The sequence below is a fragment of the Enhydra lutris genome, unplaced genomic scaffold, assembly GCF_002288905.1.
Source record: "Enhydra lutris kenyoni isolate GAN:26980312 unplaced genomic scaffold, ASM228890v2 scaffoldscaffold1, whole genome shotgun sequence".
Lineage (NCBI taxonomy): Eukaryota > Metazoa > Chordata > Mammalia > Carnivora > Mustelidae > Enhydra > Enhydra lutris.
The window spans coordinates 67,580,495-67,595,372 of record NW_019154085.1 but is presented as its reverse complement, the minus strand read 5'-3'; the positions used below and the strand labels follow the sequence as shown (position 1 = coordinate 67,595,372).

At 39.4% G+C, this 14,878-nt stretch overlaps 1 protein-coding gene across 1 annotated transcript in view; it reads right to left on the bottom strand.

The window, feature by feature from the left end:
- The window catches only part of LOC111149960 (golgi reassembly stacking protein 2), a 38,219-nt gene extending 24,271 nt beyond the window's left edge, over positions 1-13,948 (bottom strand). Inside the window, exon 1 of the mRNA XM_022507274.1 lies at positions 13,776-13,948. Coding sequence (XP_022362982.1) covers positions 13,776-13,838 — 63 coding nt within the window. The 5' untranslated portion in view covers positions 13,839-13,948. The remainder of the gene's footprint in view (positions 1-13,775) is intronic.
- Between the last annotated feature and the right edge of the window lie 930 nt (positions 13,949-14,878).

Below are 14,878 nucleotides of genomic sequence, written 5' to 3'. Positions count from 1 at the left end.
TCTGTTGGTTGTCTTTTGTTTTTTGCTGTTTCCTTTGCTATGCAAAAGCTTTTTATTTTGATGATGTCCCAATAGTTCATTTTTGCCTTTGCTTCCCTTGCCTTTGGAGACCTGTCTAGCAATATGGTGCTGCAGCTGAGGACGAAGAGGTTGCTGTCTGTGTTCTCCTCTAGGATTTCATGGATTCCTCTCTCACATTTAGACCTTACATCTATTTTGAGTCTATTTCTGTGTATGGTGTAAGAGAATGGTCCATTTTCTTTTTTTTTTTTTTTTAAAGATTTTATTTATTTATTTGACAGACAAAGTTCACAAGTAGGCAGAGAGGCAGGCAGAGAGAGAGAGAGAGAGGGAAGCAGGCTCCCTGCTGAGCAGAGAGCCCGATGCGGGACTCGATCCCAGGAACCCGAGATCATGACCTGAGCCGAAGGCAGCGGCTTAACCCACTGAGCCACCCAGGCGCCCGAGAATGGTCCATTTTCATTCTTCTGCATGTGGTTGTCCAATTTTCTGAACACCATTTGTTGAGGAGACTTTTTTCCACTGGATATTCTTCCTGCTTTGTCCATGATTAGTTGACCAGAGAGTGGAGGGCCCATTTCTGGACTCTCTATTCTGTTCCACTAATCTTTGTGTCTGTCTGTGTGCCAATACCACACCGTCTTGATGATTACAGCTTTGTAATAGAGATTGAAGTCTGGAATTGTGATGCCACCAGTTTTGGTTTTCTTTTTTAAAACATTCCTTTGGTTATTTGGGGTCTTTTCTGGTTCCATACAAATTTTAGGATTATTTTTGCCAGCTAAAAAAAGTTGATGGTATTTTGATAGGGATTGCACTGAACGTGTAGATTGTTCTAGGTAACAAAGACATTTTAACAATATTTGTTCTTTCAATCCATGAGCATGGCACATTTTTCCATTTCTTTGTGTCTTCCTCAATTTCTTTCATGAGTGTTGTGTATTTTTCTGAGTACAGATTCTTTGCCTCTTTGGTGAGATTTATTCCTAGGTATCTTATAGTTTTCGGTGCAATTGTAAATGGGATCGACTCCTTAATTTCTCTTTCTTCTGTCTCATTGTTAGTGTATAGAAATGCAACTGATTTCTGTGCATTGATTTTTATATCCTGCTACTTTGGTGAATTCCTGTATGAGTTCTAGCAATTTTGGGGTGAGTCTTTTGGGTTTTCCACAGAGTGTCCTATCATCTGCAAGGAGTGGCAGTTTGATGACTTCTTTGCCAATTCAGATGCCTTGAATTTATTTTTGTTGTCTGATTGCTGAGGCTAGGACTTCTAGTACTATGTTGAACAGCAGTGGTGAGAGTGGATATCCCTGCTGTGTTCCTGACCTTAGTTTTCTGAAAACTGAAAAAAAGTTCCATTTTTCCCCACTAAAAATGGTATTAATGTGGGCTTTCATATATGGCTTTTATGGTATTTAGGTATGTTCCCTCTATCCCTACACTGTGAAGAGTTTTAATCAAAAAAGGATGCTGTACTTTGTGAAATGTTTTTTCTTCATCCATTGAGAGTATCATATGATTCTTGTCCTTTTACTTATGCAGTGTATCACACTGATTGATTTGTGGATGTTGAACCACCCTTGCAGCCCAGGAATAAATCCCACTTGGTGGTGGCGAATAATCCTTTTAATGTACTATTGGATCCTATTGGCTAGTATACTGATGAGAATTTTTGCATTCATGTTCATCAGGGATATTGTTAATTCTCCTTTTGGTGGGTTCTTTGTTTGGAAGGTAATGCTGCCTTCATAGGAAGAATCTGGAGGTTTTCCTTCCATTTCTATTTTTTGAAATAGCTTCAGAAGAATAGGTATTAATTCTGCTTTAAATGTTTGGCAGACTTCCCCTGGGAAGCCATCTGGCCCTGGATTCTTTTGTGGGGGTGTTGATTACTACTTCAATTTCCTTGCTGGTTATAGTTCTGTTCAGGTTTCTTATTTCTTCCTGTTTTAGTTTTGGTAGTTCATACTTCTCTAGGAATGTCTCCATTTCTTCCAGACTGCCTAATTTGTTGGTATATAGTTGCTCATAATATGTTCTTATAATTGTATTTCTTTGGTGTTGGTTGTGATCTCTCCTCTTTCATTCATGATTTTTATTTACTTGGGTCCTTTCACTCTTCTCTTTGATAAGTCTGGCCAGCGGTTTATCAATCTCATTCTTTCAAAGAACCAGCTCCTAGTTTCGTTGGTCTGTTCTACTGTTCTTTTGGTTTCTATTTCCTTGATTTCTGCTCTAATCTTTATCAATTCTCTTCTCTTGGTGGGTTTAGGCTTTATTTACTGTTCTTTCTCCAGCAAATTCTCCAGATGTTCTTTCAGCTCCTTTAGGTAAAAGGTTAGGTTGTATATTTGAGACCTTTCCTGTTTCTTGAGAAAAGCTTGTGTTGCTATATATTTCCCTCTTAGGACTGTCTTTGCTGCAACCCAAAGGTTTTGAACAATTGTGTTTTCATTTTCATTTGTTTCCACAAATTTTTTAAATTATTCTTTTAATCTCCTGGTTGATCCATTCATTCTTTAGTAGGATCCTCTTTAGTTTTAGGACCACTCTTATAATCTATTTATAGTTACATGGTTTGGCTATTTGATTTCCACACCATCAATAGACAGAGAATAGCCAAAAGAACTGAAAGAGATGCTACTTCCACTTGATTACAGCAAAAAATGATAGCTGGCAGAAAATGAGAATAAAAATTTCAAAAATAAAAAGCACTGGTGTTAAGCCACTTACCAAATTCTACGAGTAGGTACTATGCATTTATGAGAAAGCTATAATAGTGGGGTGCCTGGGTGGCTCAGTCAGTTAAGTGTTTGACTCTTGATTTTGGCTCAGTTCATAATCTCAGGGTTGTGAGATTGAGCCCTGTGTCTGGCTCCATGCCCTGTGGGGAATCTGCTTGAGAATCTATCCCTCTCCCAATCCCATCCTATGGGCTCTCTCTCTCTCTCATAAAATAAATTTTTAAAAAAAAGTTGTGACTGTGTCTAGTTGTAGGGAATGCAAAGATTAAAAAGAAGGGTCTCTGCCATTAAACCGTTTTTAGAAGTTTTACAATTACAAAAATCCGCACATGTGCTGTCCAAATACAGTAGCCACTAGCCACACGTGAAAATGTGGCTTGTGTGACTGTGGAACTCAATTTTTAACTTCATTTAACATGAATAATTTATATCTAAGTTTAAACAGCCATACTGTACACTGAAAGCCTAGGTGATTAAGTACATGATTTGTATTCAAATACAAATATAATATAGTATATGGATACCATCACAACAATTAAGATATGAAAAGGCTAAAATATATTTATCATCTTTGAATGATGCTGGGAAGCATGAAATACATTTTTTAAAATTTTTTATTATTTATTTGACAGACAGAGATCACAAGTAGGCAGAGAGGCAGGCAGAGAGAGAGAGAGGAGGAAGCAGGCTCCCCACTGAGCAGAGAGCCCGATGCGGGGCTCGATCCCAGGACCCTGGGATCATGACCTGTTAAACACTGAGCCACCCAGGCGCCCCTGAAATACATTTTAAAAATAGATTCGCATATAACATATTCTTGATACTGAAAGCAGTCAATAATCCATTTTAAATAAGAAACTGACTCCATACAAATCCATTCCCTGAGAGTTCTAACAAGCATGCTGAAGTTCCACTTTTTCCAATTCTTCTCAGGCCTCATAGTTTACTTTGAACAATTAAGAAATACAATGCAGCAGCTGAAAATAGTAAAGAGTAGTTATACTTAAAAATGAATGATAAAAATAAATGTTACCAAAACATGGACAGGTAGAATAAATTATGGACACAATTACTGGCACTTACAGAAGTTAAACTTTACACTTGGAGATTATCTTTTTTTTTTTTTTTAAGATTTTATTTATTTCTCTGACAGAGAGATCACAAATAGGCAGAGAGGCAGGCAGAGAGAGAGGGGGAAGCAGGTTCCCTGCTGAGCAGAGAGCCCGATGTGGGGCTCGATCCAAGGACTCTGAGACCATGACCTGAGCTGAAGGCAGAGACTTAACCCACTGTGCCACCCAGGTGCCCCTACACTTGGAGATTATCTTACGAAAACAAAAATCACATCAGAAAAATACTTCCTTCATAAACACTCTAGAAAAAACAGCTACAATAAGCAAGACAAAACTTGTGAGACTTTTTTTTTTTACTCAAGAAGCAAAAAATGAGAACCTTATGGCAGAAACTGCACAGTGAAGGGGTATCCATAAAAAGAAATTAGCATCCATGATTAGGAGCTGGATTTGGAATCACCAACTATATTTAAATTCTTCTTAAAGTGGTGTCATTCAGTTACTACAGGAAGTTTCAGTGGGTTCTGAAATTAATTTAGTGGGTCATTAATGAACAAATGCCAAAATAAAATATCAGAATAGATAAAATATAAAAAACTTAGGACTTAATAATGATCATTATTTTTCATGAAATGTACTAGGACACACCAGTTGCAATGGAAAATAAATTTCTTACTGTAATAAGAATAAAGTTTGAAAGACAGCCCTAAGAGATACCATTAACTGTTTTGTTCAAACAACTAAACTCAAACTTTTGGCTTTTCTCTCACCTTCTGATCCTAGATCATTAGAAAATTTTACCAGATTTATCATGGATTTTTCTTTGTGTACAGATCTTATTGTTTTTTCTATACTGGTTGCTTTCCAGTGAAGCATCATTCTCTTCTGGGATTAAAAGTGCAATAGTACTTTATACTAGGTTTGGGTCATTTCACATGAACCACTCTCTGTTTTAAATCTTGGCTTGGGGACAGGGACAGCAGAGTAGAAGGGAAGAAAAGTTTGGGTGGACTCAAGGGAAGGCATTCTCCCAATTCCATCAGTCATTTATATATTTCCAGCTGAGGAAATGCCACAGAACTGCCACCTTAATGTAACACAGAAAGGACACTGCAAAGCTACTTTTGGAACACAGGATATCATCAAAGTAGGCATTTAATAAGGTGATATACATTACCCACATTTCTGACTAGTATGTGAATTATTTCTCTTAAGTTTTCTAACCATAGAGATGTTTCCATAAAATGGGCTCAGTGGAATGTGTAACTGTCTCTTTATTACTGCACCACCAATTCCTTCACACATGAAAGTTAAGTCAAGTCCCTCTGAATGACTTTCTGTCTACACCATTATCTCCTCTCTCATGTTAACATTCTCACTTTTGTATTATTTTTAAAAAGAGCAGGGATGGGACGCCTGGGTGGCTCAGTTGGTTAAGTGGCTGCCTTTCGCCCGGGTCATGGTCCCGGCGTCCTGGGATCGAGTCCTGCATCGGGCTCCTTCCTCAGCAGGGAGCCTGCTTCTCCCTCTGCCTCTGCCTGCCATTCTGTCTGCCTGTGCTCTCTCTCCCTCTCTCTCTCTGGCAAATTAAAAAAAAAAAAAAAAATCTTAAAAAAAAAAAAAAAAAGAGCAGGGATGTTAAATAAGGCTAAAAATTAAGTTCAATCCGAGTATTAATGATGACTCATTCCAACCATACACATAAAGCCTCATTTGTATGTATATGCTTGGGCGATAAACATGATTGGGGTAATACTTAGGAATGTGATATAATAAAAATAAACCCTAAATCCTTCAGTTATTTAAAAAAAAAAAAAAAAAAAAAAAGGTACTTTTGGAGTTGGGGGAGAGCTCTTCTATGTCCAAAAAGGGCCAATTTTCCTCTTTGAGACTTGACACAAATATGTGGAAATTATTTTGACTAGAAGAGTTCAAGCTTTACTTGCTAAAACATTCTCACATGTTCTACCAAAATAACTCAGAGTTATGTTTTTCTGACTGACCCTATGGTGTAATTTATAACATATGAAGCAATCTGAAATAAAATTCTAATGGTAACTAAAAGGAAATTAAAACCTATCAGTATACAGTACCTTCTCAGAAAAAGTTGTGTATCAGGAAAATGATGTTGAAAGAAACTGAAGTCTGCTCCAAAAGAAGCAAAAATTCTGACAACCTGTCACCAAATTTTACACCAAATACCAACTTAGGTATTTGTTTCTTAGGGAAAGAAAACCTGCTGCGTGACCTTAGGCAATAATCCTTCCGTGCTCCTTTTCTTTAGCTGCAAAGTGAGGAGGCTGACAAGATAGTTTCTAAAACTGAATGACTCACCATGAAATAAGTCTAACTGTCACCAAGCTATCTATAGCTTCTACAGTGTAGATCAAACCCAACAACAGTATTTTAATTACAGAGACTCTCTTAGGCATTTTAATTAACGTGCTTAGTATCACTGCAATGCTAAACAGTGAAAAGGATAGGGGTACCACCCACCTTTTAAAGACAAAATTTCCTTAAAAATGAGGATCCTTGGGGTGCCCTGGGTGGCTCAGTGGGTTAAAGCCTCTGCCTTCAGCTCAGGTCATGATCCCAGGGTCCTGGGATCGAGCCTCTCTGCTCGGGGGAGAGCCTGCTCCCCCCCTCTCTCTGCCTGCCTCTCTGCCTGCCTCTCTGCCTACTTGTGATCTGTCAAACAAATAAATAAAATCTTAAAAAAAAAAAAAGAGGATCCTTAAAAATTAGCAGGCACATAAATAAAATTAATGGGTCAGATATGATCCCAAACTTGTGCATTAGTTTTTTTTTTTTCCTTAAATTTATTTAAGTAATCTCTACACCCCACATGGGGCTCGAACTTACCACCCAAGATCAGGAGTCACATGCTTTTCCAACTGAGCCAGCCAGATGCCCCAAAATGTAAGCAGTAAAGTATAGGGTTAGGTAATGGACAAGAAGTAGCCACTAAATGATCAAATAAATGTAAATGCTACCTAATATACTTAGAGGTCTACTTTAACTAGTACTGCCACTACAATAGTGGTTCTCACTGGGTGATACAATAACACAGATGCTAATAATAAAGGCATCTGCTAACATTTACTGAGTCTTTATCATATTCCAGACCCTATGCTAAGGCAAATGGTTTTATTATGGAATATCTCATTTAATTCTTGGGATAACCAATGAGGTAGACAGCACTGTTCTATTTATTTTTTCACATTTTCCGACTTTAATCTTCAAATTGTTTTTTATTATTTGTTTACTTTTAATTTAACTTTTATTTATTTTTTAAATTAACACACAATGGGTTATTGGTTTCGGAGGTACAGGTTTGTGATTCGTCTTCTGTAATACCCAGTAACAACACTATTTTAATAAAGAAGTTTAAGGGCAAGGTCTTCTGTATGGTGGCAGTGGGCCAGAAAAAAAAAATCAACGTGCTCAATTCTTTCCAAAATATATCATATACAATATCTAATATGGTTTTTAGTACAAAAGGTAGAAGACGTACTACTATTATCCTTACTTTTCAGATAAAAATAATAAAGCTCAAAAAAAGTTAAAAGGCTTGTCCAAGAAAACACAATGATGGAGCTGACACTAGGATCCAGTGATTCCTAAGAGTGGTCTCGGGTGGTCTACTCCGAAGTCTCTCAATATATTCAGGTCTACCAGATGACAAGGTTCCTTATTGCAGATCATGTGCTGGAATGCTCTCTCACAGGTGCTTAGAACAAAAACAATCTTTAGCATCATTCTGCTTACGCTGCAGTAAATTTATTTGCAATGCCAAGAGGGACAATATACAGTCTCTCAGAGTAACTATTTTGGTTCTGCATACTGTTTGGAGGAAAAAAAGTCATCTTACTTAATCACACCTCTGAAGGTAATCTACAGTTAAATCTACAATCTTCAGATACATACTGATGTATGTATCAAACCTTTACAGATAAATATTTTCTAGATTAACTAGTATTAGTGAATCAATCAAAATAACATAATCCTTTCAGCATAGTATGAAAGCCAGCAAAATAAATGTACTGAAATTAATGGTTATTCTATGGTCAATTCTTTTTTTCCCCTAAATTCTCTTCTTATGAAAATTTCAGAAGTATCATTTAAAAAAGCCCTGTCAGTATGTGATCCAGAGAACACTACAGTCAGTGTTGTGCGCTCTACTACTTACTGACCAGAACAGAAACTGTAATTACACACCAACCGTAGGTTTCCCCAAATAAGGATCTTGAAGATGACAGCCCATTCACCGAAACACAATTCATCACAAAATATGAAAGTGTACAGAGTGTAACACTGATTTGTTTGAGGTCTAGTAATATTAGGAAAAATCTATGTTCAATGATAATTTTAAGTCCTAAAAATGTGTAAGGTTCACATACATTGTATTCCATGGTATTTATGAACTGAAATAATCTGATTCCCACACTTGAAAGGAATTTCAAAGAATGTTTATTAAACTTCATAGTCTTTAAGATTTTATTTTTAAGTAATCTCTATACACCCAATGTGGGGCTCAAATCCACAACCCAGAATCAAGAGTTACGTGCTCTGCTTAGCGAAATAAGTCAATAGGAGAAAGACAACTATCATATGATCTCCCTGATATGAGGAAGTGGAGATGCAACATGAGGGGTTAAGGGGGTAGGAGAAGAATGAAACAAGATGGGATTGAGAGGGAGACAAACCATAAGTGACTCTTAATCTCACAAAACAAACTAAGGGTTGCTGGGGCGTGGGGGGGTCGGGGGGGGTTATGGACATTGGGGAGTGTATGTGCTATGGTGAGTGCTATGAAGTGTGTAAACCTGGCGATTCACAGACCTGTACCCCTGGGGATAAAAATATATTATATGTTTATAAAAAATAAAAAATTTAAAAATTAAAAAAAAAAAGTTACATGCTCTACCAACTAAGCCAGCCAGGTACCCCAAATGCCCAACATGGGGCTTGAACTCATAACCCTGACATCAAGAGTCACATGCTGTAGACTGAGCCAGCTGGGCACCTGTATTCATAGTCTTTTAATAGGAGTGATCACTTTTGGGGGATCACAATCTTTAGGTGGGTGTTTATAAAGCTTCTTCGATTATAACTTTATATCTGGGAAACATCAAATAACCCAACAGTTTTCCTTTTATACCCACTGTTTTCAGAGTGAGTGAGAAGAGATTTTTGTTTTTCAAATGGGGGCATGAATTTAAAAAGTTTGAGAAACACTGTGTTAGTGGAAAAAATTATGACTATCAAATATTAGGAATTCCCTTTTTCAAATTAAGTACCAAGTTGAAATCCTGCAGGATTTCATCTAGATTAGTGAGACACCATTAAAAAAAGGACGGATCCATGTAATAGTAACTATGTCTATATATTCCATTTTCTTTAAAATATTTTATTTATTTGAGAGCGAGAGCCTAAGGAGTGGGGAGGGACAGAAGGGGAGAGAGAGAGAAGCTGAATCCCTGCTAAGCAGGGAGCCCAACATGGGAGTCATCCCAGGACACTGGAATCATGACCTGACCCAAAGTTAGACACCCAACTGAAAGAGCTACCCAGGCACCCTCCTTTTTCTATGGAAATAATTCTACTGTCACTTTCTCCTCTAAGAAGAATATTTAATGCTGCCCACTCTGCAGCAAATAGCTCTGGAGATAAAGGCCTATTATTATACTGGAAACATACTTCATCTCAATGGCCTTTCCTTCAAAACATGCATCACCTCAGAATCTCTCTTGAAGGAAATGACAAGGAATAGTGAACATGACATTTTCCATGTCCCCATAGTGGTGTGAACATTCGTTCCAGAATGTCCTCAGATAACCCCTATCTCAAAGAGTATTAGGTATAGAATGAAATTAATTTGAATATTTAAGTTTAGAAACAAATCTTGTAATGGCATCATGAGGCGACTCCAAAATGTAATTTTTAAAATGGCCTTGTGTGTTTTACTTGGTCATTAAAAGAGAACCTAGGCAAGAATTCTGTATTCAACATACTTCAACTGTAGTAACTTACAATAACTTCTAACAAACCTAAGCAGCCCTGGCTAACATTTTTCCTGCCTGACGTTAAGATTGGAGAGTGGGAATAAAAGTGGTACTCATGATGAACAAGGGATCAGGTCATGTTCTCAGGGTCCTGGGATCGAGCCCTACATCAGGTTCCCTGCTCGGTGGGGAGCCTGCTTCTCCCTCTCCCTCTGCCGATCTCCCTGCTCATGCTCTGTCTCTTTCAATCTCTTTCAAGTAAATAAATCAATAATAATAAAAAAAAAGGCTTCTAAACAAATTTAAAAATTTCTAATAGTTCACCTTTAAAAATATCTTTCAATTATTTTTTGTGAATATACAAATGTTTCATGACCGCTGTGGAAATTTTAGAAAATATACTTAAGTTTAAAAGGAATATAAAAATGTCATCATTAACCAATAATCGTTTTTAATATCCTGGCTTATTACCTTTCCATTTTATTTTCCTGGGCACTTGACTGTACATGCATCTACACAGAGAAGGAATACCTATGGCCCAGAGTTTTGAAACACCATTTTCATTAATGTATAGCATTCCAATCTGTGGTTAGGGCCTGATTTATCTACCAGTTCCTCAGCTATTGGATATGCAGGTACTGACTAACATCTTAGGGTAACTTCAGCCCATACTGTACTGGAGTATGTCTATCATTCACAATCTTTGTGAAAGATGGCTAAGGGGCATGGTTAGGCACAGGTGAAATACTTCTGCAGTATTTACCTTAATAGGATAGAATTATAGATAATTTAGATTCTTTGTTACACTTTTTTAACTTATCTGAAAAATCTGTAATGAGCACATGTTGATTATCAGAAAACAATGTAGTAATCTACTAAAATGAAGATCAATGTTTGTATAAATAGACATTAAAATTCAGTAAGGTGGGAAAATGTACATTTTAAGTGAAAACAAAGATAGGGTTTAAGGTGAACATGTACTGGTGACAGCAAAGACTAGAAAAACTAAATGATCACCAGGAGGTGCTGTTTAACTAAACTATGGTACAACAAACTACTATGGAGCTAAGTGAAACCAAGAGGCAGATCTCTATGTGCTGCTATGGAAAGACTGCCAAGATGATTATCAAGTGGGCGCCTGGGTGGCTCAGCGGGTTAAAGCCTCTGCCTTCGGCTCAGGTCATGATCCCAGGGTCCTGGGATCGAGCCCCACATCAGGCTCTCTGCTCAGCAGGGAGCCTGCTTCCCTTCCTCTCTCTGCCTGCCTCTCTGCCTGCCTGTGATCTCTGTCTGTCAAATAAATAAATAAAATCTTAAAAAAAAAAAAAATGATTATCAAGTAAGACAGGAGGGGAGTAACAGTATGTATCTTATGATTCCAACAGATACAAAAGGAAACAGAAAGAGTGAAGGGGAGCAGAATTCTTTTACATGTATAAAACATTTTTGAAAAGATACTTAAGAAACTACAGTAGTTAATTTTAGGGTAGGAATGGGGAATTGGCTATACAGTAGGATCACAACCTGAGAATGTTCACTGATACATAAATGCATAATACATAAAAAGGAAAGTACACTGCTCACAGCAGAGACTCTGAAACTAATTCAAGGTGGTCCCCTAAAAATTTTAAAAGCAGAATCTACCAATGGATATGGAAAATAGAAAAAATGTAAAGTTCAATCTATGAGAATGTAAGGACTTGGAAATAAGAATAGTAAAACAGCAGTGGATATGGGTGTCACCATAATTATTATTTCAAAACCCAAACAAGTTTTTATTACTAATAAGGAAATGGCCAGGGAACTGATTATTAAAGAAAACAAACTTTTAATGAAATCATTCTAGAACTTGTTAACATGAGTGACTTTATTCAAACACTATCTTACAATATTTATTCTAGTTTACAAACTCAGTAATCCAGCGGTGGAATATATCACTGCATATTTAGGCCATAATAAACGAAAGAAGATTTTTTTCTGTATGTTCAGATTTAACATAGTACTTTCCCCTCTAAAAACAAAGATAATTAGAAACCAATTACCGAATCAAGGACAGAGTGGGTTAGGAACTCAAACACATTTTAAAAATTCTCCTAAGTCAGATGGTCATTACTATTTTAAAGCTCCCTCTAATAAAACCTGAGTAAGATTTCATCTTTTGCAACATTTATGCTCCAGATGCAGACTGGAAACTAAGGTTGTCCCTAGTGCTTCTGAAAATCAGATTTATACATTTCTAACACAACTACACTAATGAATATACAGGAGTGATTTACAGAGGTGCACCAATGTAAAGAAAATATACTCCGACTTATTTCACGTGAAACACAGTCATTAGCAGAATCATTCAATTGCTATCCTTTTGATGTGTACATTTTTCTGGAGACTTTTAAAACTCAATTATGCTGTTTTACTGAGTGCATGTATCATTAAAATATCACGAATCCCCAGATTCACGGCTACAATCAGCCACTGCGAGAATCAGCTGGTAACACCGGATATCATGCCCCAGGGTAGAATACTCAAAATCAAACCAGATAATAGAAAAGTACTGCCACTAAATTTCACTTTACATTCAGATCTGGCATTTCTCCTTCAATTTCTCCCACTGGTGTGGCTCTTGGGATTGGCTTAGCTGAAGGAAATATGCTTTGTTTATTTTCTGGGAAAATCATCCTTTCTTACCAACAGCATGGCTTCAAGAGATTTTTAGTAGAGTGGACAGGCAACAAGACACCATAATCCCGAAGATCAGAAAGGTGATCAATCACAGTGCTATCACACCCACAGCTGGCTAATTCACTTTAAGAATGTCGTCTCACCTAAAACATGGGATCTAAGGCATAAAATGACTATAAGCACCAGAAAGTATACTTTCTAACTTTCAGTTAAAATGTTCTTGCCTGTGAGCAGCTAACACTGAGTAACCCTCTATTGTGTCCGGAAATGGTGCTACAGATTGGGGCCACCTTGCAGACAATCCATCATGTTACCACTCACGCAGGTGTCACGGCACATAACCGTCAATACTACTTTTAAAGACTTCCAGTTCTACAAGAACCACATGCTTTACAACAACTTAGGTTGCTCATAAGCAGGGGCTTACCTAATGCTTTTTGAGATACAATGTTCCTCTATCCTGGTGACAGAGGCTGCCTTCCTTTGTTTACCTAGATTTTTTTTTTCTTTGTTTGTTTTTTAAACGTTCCTCTCCATTACCTTTTTACCACTGTGGATCTAAACCTTAATCTCCACCACACCCTGAGCAGTCTTAGAACAACGGAAGCGCCCCCCTACCAGGAAATGTGGAAAAGGAGGGTTGGAAGGGTCAGGAGCGACCCAGGAGAGGAAAAATTGCTGCAATATCAAGTAAATTTAAGTCCGTCAAACCTACTTTTGGGCCATTTTATTTTGTTTGCCCGACTGGCTTTTCCGGACATCCAGACAAGCTCAGAAGTGAATTAACACCGGCCCGTCGCATCCCCCGCCTCTAGCCTGCGAGCTCCAGACTTCGTTTTCTCAGAAAACTCAAATCCTGCCTTCACCATCACCTCTTCTGCAGACTTTGCCCCAAACCCTTCCTAACTTTGTAAGCTAAGAATGTAGAGACAGGGGACAGAGAAGGCCGAGGAGAAAAAGATTATCCCTTCTGCCCCCTTGGCTGGGCAGCCCCGATCAAAGGGCCAGCTGCCGCCCTCGCTCCACCTGGTCCTCCCGGAGCGGCAGACCCCAGGCCTGGCGCGCTCCGGGGAAGGGAATGCGAGCGGCCTCCTGAACCGACCTCGGCTAAGGCAGAGCCCGCGGTCGCCGCTCTTCTTCGCGGTCGGGCCTGGCTGTCCCGGGAAGGGGCCCGTCGGGGCCTCTGCCTCCCCGCCGCCGGGCCCCGCCTCCAGCCCGCCCTTCCCAAGCCGTCGTCGGAGCCCTTACCCGAAGGACGTGGTAGCCTTCCGTCCCCCCGCCAGGGATCTCGACGCTCTGCGAGGACCCCATGGCGGCGGGCGATCAGTGTGGCCGGGACGGGATCCGCGTTGCTCCCAGCCCCCCGCGCACCGCCCGCTCCGCTCCTCCGCGTAGCACTTGGGACGTGGCACTCGCTGCCGCCGGAGAGCCGGGCCGCACTGCCCGCCGGGAGAGCGTCGCCGCGGCACCCACGGCCGCTGCAACGCCGCAGACAGCGCCACCTGCCGCAAATCACCGGAAGGGGCCTGAACACGCACGGGCGGGGAGGGGCTTACTCGTGCTCGCGAGACCACAGAGATAACAGTTCCTCCAGCCTCGGCATCAAGTTACGAATCCTTGGGTTGGACAAGCTTTATCGAGACGCGTTTCCGCTCGCCCGAAGAAACGATTGCTTTGTCGTAGCTCCCCCTGGTGGCGAGAGACCGTGAAAGGACTGCTACTGAGTACAAGCTGCATTCTGTTCTCTATGTTTATGGGTCTCGTCCCAGATTGTAGAGAGGGTGATGGTGCTTCTCTTTGGGCTGAATCCCGCATCCGCTCAGCTCAACTCGGTTTTATAAAGGAAAATGTTCTGTCTCTGTTTATGCCGTCCTAAGCATAAGCACAAGATCAGAGGATTGGTCACATTCTGAGCGATATCAGAGTGGGAAGCACAATTGGATGTCCTGGGTGTCCTGTTTCCTGCGGCTGGGTTTCCCACTTCCTTTGGGTAGCCAAATTGTAGTCCCACTTTTCCTATTACGTTTCTCCTTTTGCCATTTCCCTCTAAAGTCTCTAATTGTGGCCATTGCCAAGGGTCAATTTGATCATCACTAATGGTTTGTCAACCAGGTTTTCAGACGATGTGTATTCTGATGTGAAGGAATGTAAAGTACGTATTACCACCCGTGAAATATTCTAGCCCAAAATGTCTAACGTGCTTCTACCACGTCTTTAGCTAGATCTTCCAGTTGTATACAGAGGTTAGAGGAAAATGTAAGTAAAATGATATCACTAGGAAACAACCAGACAAATAAAAGAGGAGGACAGCCTCTCAGAACAGTTCACCAGTTCTTTTCATCAAGTCAGAA